At 60.9% G+C, this 12,236-nt stretch overlaps 2 protein-coding genes across 6 annotated transcripts in view; one reads left to right on the plus strand and one right to left on the minus strand.

The window, feature by feature from the left end:
- Window positions 1-987: 987 nt before the first annotated feature.
- Window positions 988-3,141, plus strand: FZD9 (frizzled class receptor 9). Its single transcript, XM_075169075.1, has one exon. The coding sequence runs from the start codon at window positions 988-990 to the stop codon at window positions 2,737-2,739; it is 1,752 nt and encodes a 583-aa protein (XP_075025176.1). The 3' UTR covers window positions 2,740-3,141.
- Window positions 3,142-7,421: 4,280 nt separating this feature from the next.
- Window positions 7,422-12,236, minus strand: part of BAZ1B (bromodomain adjacent to zinc finger domain 1B) — a 51,321-nt gene continuing 46,506 nt past the window's right edge. For all 5 annotated transcript variants that reach the window (XM_075169071.1, XM_075169073.1, XM_075169070.1 and 2 more), the window contains 3 exons: window positions 12,073-12,224; window positions 10,257-10,360; window positions 7,422-9,650 (listed from right to left, as the gene is read on the minus strand). In XM_075169071.1, coding sequence (XP_075025172.1) covers window positions 9,284-9,650; window positions 10,257-10,360; window positions 12,073-12,224 — 623 coding nt within the window. In that variant the 3' untranslated portion in view covers window positions 7,422-9,283. The remainder of the gene's footprint in view (window positions 9,651-10,256; window positions 10,361-12,072; window positions 12,225-12,236) is intronic.

Genomic DNA, 12,236 nt, shown 5'->3' on the forward strand with positions numbered 1-12,236 from the left:
ACCCCGCGGCCGCCTGTGCCCCCCGCACCATCACCCGGGTGTGTACAGCCGCTGTACGCCGAAATGCCGCCATGCTGCGGGTGCCCCTGGGAGTGGGTTCAGGCCCTGGGTGTGCGTGTGTGTGTGTGCGTGTACATGGGTGAGTGTGCGTGTACGTGTGTGTGCGTGTACATGTGTGAGTGTGCGTGTACGTGTGTGTGCGTGTACGTGTGTGTGCACATGTGCATGTGTACGCGTGTGCTTGTGTGCGCGTGCGCGCGCGCGTGTCGGCAAGGCTGGGTGCGAGGGTGTGCGGAGCGCGGATGGGGTGTGGGTGCGGACGAGGGGGTGTGCGGGGGGTGTTCGGGCTGGGGGCGGCGGGGGTCAGGCGTAGGTGTGGGCTGTGACGAGGGGGGTGTGCCCCACAGCCGCGGGGGCGCTGGGCGGGCGGAAATCCCGCGGGGGCTGTGTTGGGGTGTTCACCCGCGGGTGCCTCACGCCCCGGGTGGGGGGAGAGCGCCCTGCGAGGGGTGTGGGGGCGGGAGACGCCGGCGCTGCCGTCCCGCTGTGGCTGCGGGTCCCGGTCCCGCTGCGGGTCCCGGCGCCGGTTCCGCGCGCGGACCCCGCCACCGCCCCGCCCCTCCCCCGGAGGGGCGTGTCTCCCCGGCCCCGCCCCGGGGGCGTGTCCCGGCGGGCGGGGCGTGGCGGGGCCGTCCCGGCCGGCGGGCGCTGCGCGGCGCGGCGCTGCCGGGGCTCGGCGGGCGCGGGGCGGCGCGGGGCGCTCGGCGGGGCCGCCGCCGCATGGCGCGCGGGGCGGCGCGGGCCGGGGCCGGGGCCGGGGCCGGGGCCGGGGCCGCGGGCGGGGGGAGCTGCCCCGGCGCGGCGCCGCCGCCGCAGCAGCAGCAGCCGCAGCAGCAGCGAGCGGCCGTCCCGGGGGCGCGGGGGCGGCGGGGCCGGGCGATGGCGGCGCTGTAGCCGCGGGGCCGGGGCCGGGGCCGGGGCCGGGCGATGGCGGCGCTGCGGCTGCGGCTGGCCCTGTCGGTGCTGTGGCAGCTGGCGGCGGCCGGGCGCGGGCTGGAGCTGGGGGGGCTGGAGGGGCCGCGGGGGCGGGCGGCGCGGTGCCAGCCCGTCGACATCCCCATGTGCCGGGGCATCGGGTACAACCTGACCCGCATGCCCAACCTGCTGGGCCACGAGAGCCAGCGCGAGGCCGCCCTGAAGCTGCACGAGTTCGCCCCGCTGGTGGAGTACGGCTGCCACGTCCACCTGCGCTTCTTCCTCTGCTCCCTCTACGCGCCCATGTGCACCGACCAGGTGAGCGCCAGCATCCCCGCCTGCCGCCCCATGTGCGAGCAGGCCCGCCACAAGTGCGTCCCCATCATGGAACAGTTCAATTTCGGCTGGCCCGAGTCACTCGACTGCGGCAAGCTGCCCACCAAGAATGACCCCAACGCCCTCTGCATGGAGGCCCCTGAGAACGCCTCGGCCGCTGAGCCCCACAAGGGCCAGGGCATGCTGCCCGTGGCCCCCCGGCCCTGGCCACCGGGCACTGCTGAGGGCCGGGGACCCAACGGCCTGGGGGCCTGCGACAACCCCGAGAAGTTCCAGTACGTGGAGAAGAGCCTCTCCTGTGCACCCAGGTGCTCCCCCGGGGTGGACGTCTACTGGTCCCGGGAGGACAAGGACTTTGCCTTCATCTGGATGGCCGTCTGGTCCACCCTCTGCTTCGTCTCCACTGCCTTCACCGTCCTCACCTTCCTGCTCGACCCCCACCGCTTCCAGTACCCCGAGAGGCCCATCATCTTCCTCTCCATGTGCTACAATGTCTACTCTGTGGCCTTCATCATCCGCTCGGTGGCAGGGGCTGAGAACATCGCCTGCGACCGGGAGAACGGCGAGCTCTACATCATCCAGGAGGGGCTGGAGAGCACAGGCTGCACCATCGTCTTCCTCATCCTCTACTACTTCGGCATGGCCAGCTCCCTCTGGTGGGTTGTCCTCACCCTGACCTGGTTCCTGGCCGCTGGGAAGAAGTGGGGCCATGAGGCCATCGAGGCCCACAGCAGCTACTTCCACATGGCCGCCTGGGGCATCCCAGCCATGAAGACAATTGTCATCCTCACCATGCGGAAGGTGGCAGGGGACGAGCTCACGGGGCTGTGCTATGTGGGGAGCATGGATGTCAGTGCCCTGACCGGTTTTGTCCTCATCCCCCTCTCCTGCTACCTGGTCATCGGCACCTCCTTCATCCTCACGGGCTTCGTCGCCCTCTTCCACATCCGGAAGATCATGAAGACGGGCGGCACCAACACGGAGAAGCTGGAGAAGCTGATGGTGAAGATCGGGGTCTTCTCTATCCTCTACACCGTCCCGGCCACCTGCGTCATTGTCTGCTACTTCTATGAGCGACTGAACGTGGATTACTGGAACCTCAGGGCCCTGGAGCGTGGCTGCCTGCACCTCCCCGGCCGGCGTGCCGCCAACTGCTCCTTGGAGGCCTCGGTGCCCACCGTGGCCGTCTTTATGCTAAAGATTTTCATGTCACTGGTGGTGGGCATCACCAGCGGGGTGTGGGTGTGGAGCTCCAAGACGCTGCAGACCTGGCAGAGCCTGTGCAACAGAAAGCTGGGCGTGAGGACGAGGGGCAAGCCTTGCAGCGGGGTGAGCTGCGGCGGGGTGCACTGCCACTACAAAGCCCCCACGGTCATGCTGCACATGACCAAGACGGACCCGTATCTGGACAACCCCACACACGTCTAGAGCAGGGGCTGCCCCCTCCCCGGGGACAGCGCGCCGGGGGAAGCCAGCCTCACGGGTAAGGGGCAAGGGGACGCCACTGGGGGCAAGGGCAGAGGCTGAGGGGCGGCGGGAGGGGGGACGCACACTGGTTTGGGGTGGCGAGGCCCGCGGAACCCCCCCCCGGCACCGCTCGACCCTGACAAGTAGCTGCTTTTTCCTAGAGGTTGTTTTGTTGTTGTTGCTGTTGCCAAATCCAGTGACTCTTCTAACGCTTTCTTTAGGGGGGGCGGCGGGGATGGGGCAGGGAGGGGAATAATCCAGTCCGTGTTTATTTAATTCTGTAATTTATTTTAGATTTTTTTTTTTTTAATCATTAGCTGCAAGGAATGGAAAAAACAATAAACCCTGGATGTGTTATTTCAACCGAGCCTGGTGCTGTTTGGAGGAATTTGAGGGGGTCGAGAGCAGTCCCACGGGAGCCCCCCCGGCTCAGCGGGTCGGGGCCGCGGTCCCCGTGGCTGGTGCGTGCTGGGCCCGGGGGGCTCTCGTGCCGGTGGAAAGAGGAGGACCGTGCTATGTCGGGGTGCCACCCGCTGCGGTGGGAGCATGTACCGGGGGGCTCCCTGCGTCCAGCTCCCGCTGTGGCTTCCTTGGGGCTGGTTCTGGCACCCGCCGCCTCCTGGCCAAGGAGGAGGGTTTTCCTGCGCTGTCACGCTAACGAATCATCTTTTCCACTCTGCGCTCTGTAGGTGATTTGTGTCGGTGCCATCGGCTGCTGGGGCCTCAGTGCCAGGCGAGGGGGCTTGGCGCTCCAGCGCCCAGGGCACAGCAGGCCAGGAGCCAGGGCGATGGGCTGGGGGCACAGGACCTTGGGGCAGAGAAGGCTCAGCTTTGATGTCCCACGCAGAAGCCCGAGGTGCGGGTAATGGAAACTTCTGGGCAGCTTTATTTATCCCCCACTCCGGTTACAATCCCAGCTTGCCTTCCCCATTGTCCGGAGGGAAATTCAAGCCTCAGCTGGTGTCGCCGGGGCTGGCGGGGGGAGCCGGTTCTGTCCTCGCCGCGGGCTGGCCGGGGAGTGAGACGGGCAGCAGTGGTGGGTGCCTCCGTCCTCCTGGGCAGCGTGGCCCTGCAGAGGGCTCAGCGGTGGCGGGGCCGATGCCCACCCTGCCCCGAGACACCTTGGGAATGGGGAGCAGCTTCACTCTGCAGAGAGTTCGTGGGGCTGGTTTGCCCGGCTGCCCCCGGGGATGTGCAGTGGGTTCCCAGTGCCGGAGGGGAGAGATGGGCTCTGCCCCGGTCCCACGGTGGGCAAGGGGCTGTGGGCAGGGACACAGGCAGCACGGGACCTGTGGCAGGCAGGGGGTTGTAGCAGGGATACAGGCAGCCCTGGTGATGCTCAGACTTGTCCACCATCTGATTGCCCGTTAGTCAGCCAGCGTGCAGGCTGGGGCAGTGCTGGGCCCCAGTGAGGGTCTCTGGGCCCCCCTCTCTCTTGCCCAGGGAGCAACAAGCCAGCAAGGGATCCTCCTTTCAGCACCCAACCTAGCACCCACTGCCTGCCCGCACCAACAGCCCTCGGCCCCCGCCCCAGCAAAGCCCTTATAGCTCAGAGCCCCACGTCAGGGCTGCAGCCGAAGGAGAGGTGCAAGACCACCCCTCCCCAAGGCAGAGGTGGTGCCAGGGCTGGGTTCGGCAGCCCCTCGCCTGCCACGGTGCTGCACCGGGGCTTTGTGCTGCTGTGATTGATGCAGCGAACCGTCTTTCATCCGCCACCCCCGGGGGTGCCGGGACGGCGGGAGAAGTCGAGCGACTGAACTGAGAAAAGCCTTTGCCTCCCCAGAAGCCGTCTCGGCAGCTGAGGCGTGAAGGAGTCCCCACTGCCGGTGCGGTGCGGGGGGCGGCCGAGGGGCTTGCGCCTGATTTGGGGTGCTGGGAGGCAGGCGTGCCTCTGGCTGGGCCAGTGGGCACCCAGCCCCTTCCCCAGGCTGGTGATGGTAGTGGTGCCAGGGCAGGGACCCTGCCTGGCCCCCACCGCTGTGGGGGTCACAGCCTCATGGGCTCCCCCGGCTGCCACCGGAGGGTTTGTTTGGGCAGATAAAAGGGCCGTGACCTGGGGCAGGAGAGTCAATATTGGCTGCGGGACAGGCTCCAAAGTCCAGCCTGGGGAGACAGGCACAGCACAGGGCAGGGGCTGCCCGTCGAGGGGGCGCAGGGGTACAGCCCCTGCACTGGACCCCCCCACAGGCTGCAGGCAGGCAGCCCTGCGGCGCTGAGCCCTGAGCCAGCTCGGTGCACCTTTGGCTTGCACGCCCGGACACGTGGCACGGCGATGGTGTGTCCCGGCTCGCGGCGCTCGGCAGGGACAGCCTGCCCTTGAGCACCCCGGCACTTGCCAAGTATCTCACTGCCTCTTGAGCACTCACCCAGATAACCGGGCCCCGGCTATCGGGCAGTGGTGGGGCCGCCGGCGCCCGACCACCGCACGCTATCAGCCCCGGCAGCCCGGCCGGCTCCGCCAGAGGCAACCAGCCCCGAGGTGCTGGGCATGGCTGGCCCTGCTGGGGAGACAGAGCTTTTCCACAGAGCCTGCCCCAAACCAGAGCTGCCCCTTGGAAGGGCTCTGCCAGGGACACCGGCTGTCCCCTTATCACAGCCACTTTCAACCCTGTGCTGGGGAGGCTCAGCCTTCCTCCGTATCCCCCCACCCCAAGATCATCCCTGCATCCCGTCTCCATCCTACCTGGAGCAGCCCCAAAGGCAGCCAAACACCCGGCTCCAGCAGGGTTGGGGCAGCCACAGAAGCCCCTCTGCCAGGGGCAAGCAGGGTTCAGCGCTGCCCCATCCCTGCAGGGGCAGCCCCCCCAGCTTGGGCACTGCTGCCATGGTTGCCCCTCCCCGGTGCCAGCAGGAGGGATGGCTGCAGAGGCTGAGCCGGGGCTGCCACGGGGTGAACGTGGGCTCGGGACACCCCCAAGGTCCTGGTCCAACTAAGCACGGAGAAGTCAAGCCTCGTGTCCCCCAGCACTCGCTGAGCTGCGGACAGTACTCCCCCTCGCAAGCAGGGTGCTCCCTCCAGGGTTTGAGTAGCAGAAGGAAAGTCACTGTGCTCTGGGAACATGCTAAAAATCCCAAGTTACCCAGACTATTAATTGGTTAGTATTAATGATTAAGGCATGAGGAAGCCAAGGGGGGAGCAAGCTCAAGGCTCCTCACCCGCTGCACCCCCATGGCCTCCACCTGAGGCCGTGCTGGAACTCCAGAAAACACAGGTGCCCCACTGGGGTTTGTCACAGGCCAGCCCTGGTGAGATGGCAGCTGCAGCCGGGCTGGTGACCGTCCCCCAGCCCGCAGTGCCAGCAGGCAGCAGGGCCACGGCTGCCCGCCAGCCCCATGCACTCGCCTGCCGGGCATGGGGACAGCTATTTATAACTCCTGCACAGGACACTAATGCCATGCAGGGGCTGCTATAAAAAGAAGTCTCCGAAAAGGTCTCAGAGCAGATGCTGGTGTGAGGTCTGCACGCCGAGGCCTGGAAACGTCCCAGCTTGAGTCATGCTCTGATTCACCCAGGTCCCGTTGCATACCTAGCAAACCAAACCACCTCTTGTGGAGAGGGCATGAGGCTTCTCTGGGGAAAGCAGCATCGGTCCATCACCAAGAGCCTTCAAGCCCTCAAATCCATCAAGGGATTTCTGCTGCGCGGCAGAGCTGGACCTGGCTGGAGCACTCCCAGCTTGGCTCCTGAGCAAGGAGGACAATAAAGGCACCCAGGAAACCATGACCTTCCTAGCGGTGCAGCACTGGCAGAAATGTAGGCAGAACTTCGGCCAACACATTTGTTTCACGGATGACGGGTTGTACATCAGCACTGGTTCACCGCCTCCCCAGCCTGTGCTGCCTTTGAAGCTCACTATGTCGGGAGCCCAGCGCGTCCCCGTCAGAGACCAGGATGGTGGGTTGGGAGTCGTGCTCTCGGAGACCAGCAGGAACGGTCCTTGCTGATCTCTGAGCTGCAGCCCGCAAGGCTACGGTTGCAAAACACACATTAAGAAAATGAGGGGGGCAGTTCTGATGGCCATCCAGCCAGGCAACGCTGGGGTGAAAGAGCAGAGACATTTCAGCTCCCCCATCACCCCCTTGTATTTCCTTCAGGAGAGCTACCCGGTCCCACCTTGCGTGCTGGGGCAGGAGGACAAGTGTCACGCTGGCAGCCCGCAGGAGACAAGGGACCGAAGGGGGGGGCCAGCCCGAGGACTGCTCCCGCATTCCGATGACCTCCCCCTGCCCCAGGGCAGGAAGAGCACAGCCCTACCCCTCGTCTCGGGGGAGGACGATAAACAGGGCCAGCTCGGAGCACACATGTCCGTGCCAGCACGTTATTTTGTGCCAGCACAGCTTAGGAAAGGCGGTGCGCGAGGGCAGCGCTACCACAGAGGGCATGGCACAAGCCAGTTGCGATACTGGGAACCGAGGCACAGCCCAGGGGGTGGTACAACCAAACCTGAGCAGGAGGCCTAGAAGACGTTCTTCAGAGCTGCAAGCTGACCTAACCCCGCTGATCCCTTGATCCCTTGCTCTGCAGCTCCATTTTCCCTGCGGAAGGCAGCCACATCGTGTCTGGTGGGGGCAGGCGGAGGCGAGACATCCCAGACAGTCCCACACGAACACAGGGCGCCCGCAAAGGACTCACTGCAAGCCAGTTTTACAAACACAAGTACATAATGTTTATTTTTACGTTTCCAATTTATTACAAGTACAGCCCTTAGCAGAAACCCCCTCCCCCCAAAATGACATGTATTTTTAAAAAACGTACAGTTCCAAAGGTTTCACCGTGTAGGACCTGCAGAAAATGTTCTCTATGAACAGGACAAAAACAAAGCCTCTGAAGGGGACGTGCGAAATACAAATGTCAGTGCTATTCTGTGGGGCAGGGAGCTAAGGCTGGGGAGAGAGGAAGAGGGAAGTGGCTGGAAACCTGCCTAATCTCTGCAGCCATCGACAGTCCAGAACTGAAACAAATACCTGTTAAAAAAAAACCAAAAAACAAAAACCGAAAAAGTTCACAAAACTAGGCCGCAATTTTTAATCGATGATTCTTTTCTTCTCAAATCACAGGAGCTGCAACAGCTGCTTTTGCTTTTCTGTTACAAAACCAGTATAGAGCACCCTGTGGCTGGTTTGTTCCAAATTGAAGACTTCTATGATAAAAAATTCAAGCCCTGATTGTATGATCAAAACCTGTCATGATGGAGAGGGAGAAGTGATGAAAAAACACACCCTTTTCTTAGAGAAAAGTCAGTATCTCGGGCAGCAGGACCCACTGCTGGGGCTGCAGCAGAGCAGCCTCCCAGCAGGACTGGGAGCGGGATGGTCCTTGCTGCGCTGGGGGAGCGCGAAGGAGGTGAGCTAGGGAAGGTATTACTATAAAACATGGTGAGAGCGTGGCTAGAGAGGGACTGGGAGATCGCCCGCCAACAAGTCCTCCGGTGTAACTCCAGCTACTGGTAGGAAAATGAGTTTTAGGAGGGGGGGAAATATAAAGCAAACACAATTTCATATAAACTGTACATGTGCCAAAGCAAGACAACGGTATCTTACAGGTGTTCTTTGTACAAGATCACAGCTAGAAACAAGCCACTTTCAACTAGAAAATTAATTTAAAAAGTTACACAGAACATGTTTCTGCTGTTCCCCTTACCCTGGAGCTCCCTACAGGGCGTGCAGAAAACCACGCTCTCCAGTATGCTTCTGGCACTCGGTTCATCCAAAGGGCTACGTGATTGTGTGCTGTTCAAGGTGAGCAGGGAAGCCAACTGCCTCCTCCTTGCCGTGTACGTGTGAAGAGCTGAGCTCAGAAGAACCCTCTTCGGCGCGCAACCTCCGAAGATCGCTCCCCGAGAAGAGAGAGGGGAAAAGCAAGAGCACCTCGAAGCCAATTGTGTTAGGATGCTGGTGGAAGCCGTATCTCCATAAATGTAAGTGCTTGCTTGCCCTATGCAGCCCTTCATTGGGGGCTCAAAATTAACACCATATAAATATATACATACAAGAACTAGCAGCCCATTGGCCTGATCGCACCCAGTCCTTCTGTGAAGCAATATGATCCCTCCCTGCACCAGCTCAAGGCTGGTTTCACATCACAGGCAGCAGACAGCAGAGGTCCCACCACGCTCCGGCGCTGGCTGCTCGCGGAGGGGAGGAAGCGGCTCATCCCAAGGAAGCCGACAGCGCCCACGCTAGAGTAGGTGTCGTGCTCCCCTGCCCGGCCAGGCTTTAGCCAGGCCCTCCCCTTGCCCTCCCACCTTCCCCTCCTGGCAGGACAGACTCGTTAAGAGCTTTGCGGACTTTGCAGGAAGCAGTAAGTCATCTCTGCTCACTCAATGGATGACCAAATACTTGAGGAAATTGCAGAAAAATTAAAACTAGGACGGGCCAAAGGGAAGGCTGGATTAATAGAGAAGTGCCTGCTGCTTCCCAACTCCCTCGAGACAACCCATCCTGCTGCATGGCAGCACCGGAAGGCCTGCTCCAGCTCTGGCTCTCCCCCTAGTCTCCCCATCCCTCATTTCTTCCTTTTCCGCCCCCGGGAATGTTCAAGGGGCTCTGACTCACTGTCCCCTTCCTGATCCTCCAGTCCCTGGCACCTGGCAGAGAGCTTCTTGCGTTTCCTGCGTGCATACGTGTGGCCAGGCAGGTGTTTGTGCACCATGTCAATCAAACACTGTTCCGTCTTCTCCAGGCAGGAGAGTACGTGACTCCCGTTCTGGTTATAGCGCTCGGCGTTGGAGAACACCTGCTTCATGTCGGAGAGGAACTCCTGCACCGAGCGGTAATTGCCGCAAGAGCACTTGCTCTGCATAGTCTGGAAGTCCATAGGGTTGCTGATGACCTCAAAGTAATCTTCGGCTTCCTCCGTGGTCACTGGCTCCCTGCCGAATGAAGAGCCACAAAGATAGGAGGAAAATGACGGCCCTGGCCACAGAGCAGAGCTGTAGAGGAGTAAGAATCACGCCCACCCCCTTCGCTCGAGCAGCAGCCCCGACCTACGACCCGCCAGTGCCGTAACAAACCCAACCAGCACCTTGACAGTGCTACAGACACGTCAGCCCCACAGTGGCCTCGGCACGGTGATGGGAAGGACAGCAGCTTGCCCGTCGGCCCAGAGAGCTGGCCCAGGCACAGGGACTGGCACGTGGCAGGTATGGCTACCTTCTCTCAGTCACACCCCGCTACTGCAAATGCCGGGGGCTGCAGAAAGCACCCACCCCAGCCTCTCCTCTTTGGCCCGCAGCCTGCCACCCACCCTTACAGCACCTCAGAAGGGCCCCACGTCTTCAGTGCAGCAGAGGACTGAGAGACCGTGGTGGTTTCTTCTGGAGTAGCTTCACTCCCTTTCCTCCCATCCATAACTTGCTTTTGAAACCCCAGTCTCTCAGCCAGCAAGTGGATCCAGCAGGACTGCAGCATGGCCAGCCCACACCTGCACACTGCCTGTGGACACTCCTGCGCCCACGGAGGAGGCCACCTGCCCTCACCTGAAGGGCCAGCTAAAGCGGTACTTGATCAGCTTGCTGAGGATTTCCTCACACTTCTGCAGCTCCAGGTTTTGGCGACGTGCCGTCTTCTTTGTTTGAAGGACCTGCCCACACAAAGGATGCTGTTAAAAGGAGGGAACCACTACGGGCTTTAGCGTTCAGCAAACAGTTTTGAGGCCAAAGAAGCTGGTTCTTAGGCGAGCTTTTCTTTTCAATCCTCTCACTTACGAGCTAGTGTCTCAAGGGGTGGGGATACGTAGTACTGCTGCAGAAACAAAGTTCAAGTCTTTCAGATGCAGCCATCTTCTACAATAATCAAGAGGCAAACTGCTCTGCTGCGGGACCTTTGACGGTAACAGCCAAGACATGCAGCGGCAGCTTGAGTTACAGAACGGGAGCCCCATCCAGCAGCTCTGGTGGGAATAGCTCACAAGCAGCCTGTCTTTTCTCTGGGGGCAGCAAGCTTTTTCAAGATAGGTTCAAAGACAACATGGTCAAAACAAGCAGCCAAAGAATAAATGACAGCAAATGGGGAGTGTGAATTCCCTCTCCCTACCTTCTCTGATCCCCCGGCGGACAGCACACGAGAGGCAGAGGGAAAAAGCACTTGTGCTGCTGTACTGACATTGCAGAGCCAACCATGCCATTTGAAATACCAAAGAGCAGCTGATGCCTCGAGCACTGCTGTCCCGTACACAGGCTGAACACAAGGTCAGCCATTTGCCCAGGGATCTGCAGCGGGTCAGCCACCAGCACAGGGACACCCCCTTCGCTCTGAGTGCACAGCTCGCGAGGCATCGCTGCTTAGGGTACGTCAGATGACGGGAAGGCTCCACAACACAGGGCACTATACCTGAGCCAGCTTTGGTCTCTTCCCAGGACAAACGGTAAGCGAGAGCACCCTAGCGGAGTCCTCTTCCTCAAGTCATTGTTTTGTCAGAGACCCTGACCCAGCTGTTTGGTAAGATTTTCCCCACTTGAATATCACTTTAAGCTGGCTGTGGCAGCCCACGCTGGGCTTGCTGGTTTGGTTGCCATCCAATCTGTAACCCAGACCAGCTAAAAAGACACTGCAGATCCACTAGCCAGCCCACCCACACCCCGCGTAAGAAGCAATGAGCCCAAAGACCACGATCAAGACCGCTCAAGAAGAGTGACAGGATACACCAGCACTACTAGTGCTGGTCAGCGGACAGATGGCAGATCTAGCAGACGCTTGTGACGTGGCCCATGGGGCTGGAATATCCTCACGTATCCCGTGTGGTGTGTCCCTCCCCAGAACAAACAGCGCAGCATGCTGCAGCTCCACCCCGCCTCGCACGCACGCACAAGATTGCTCTGTTCAGGAGCATAAGGTTTTATTCTTTAAATGTCAAGTGAAACCTAAACCAGCCAAATTATGTCCTGGAGGTTGGGGAGTAACCATACAGACAACAACTGTCAGAAAACGGCCAAGGCTGGGGAGCAAGGGTCCAACATTGCTGGCATTCTCTTGACCATCCAGGGGGGACCTCAGTCCCCCCACCTCTCTGCAGAGACATATGGATACTATTTAAAACCCTTTAACAAGCTGCAGGCTGCCTGCTACTCAAGGGGGACAATGTGTGAAAGTGGCTGGGGAAAGATGCCTGGCATATCTGTGCTCCGTTTGTACCGGGCCCTTAAGGATATGCCTCCTTTGTTAACCCACCCCCAGCCCAGCCTGGGTTTCACAATACGATTCCGGGTATTTCTTTGGGAAGGGGAGGAAGCGTGACACCTGTTTCGTTTATAACTCATGATGTGAGCAGCCTCCAGGGAGCAATTTGGCTCTTACCAGCTCATCAATGTCTGCGCCGTTGACAGGTGCAGCCCGCTGCCGGGGTCCCCTGGCAGGGTGCAGCGACTGCTTCTTCCTTTGGTGCCTTCCCTGCCTCGAGGAGTACATGGCTGTGCTCTGCTTGCCCCGGGCTGCCTTTCTGGGTCTCACTGAAACATATA

Source organism: Calonectris borealis, chromosome 19, assembly GCF_964195595.1.
Source record: "Calonectris borealis chromosome 19, bCalBor7.hap1.2, whole genome shotgun sequence".
Taxonomy (NCBI): domain Eukaryota; kingdom Metazoa; phylum Chordata; class Aves; order Procellariiformes; family Procellariidae; genus Calonectris; species Calonectris borealis.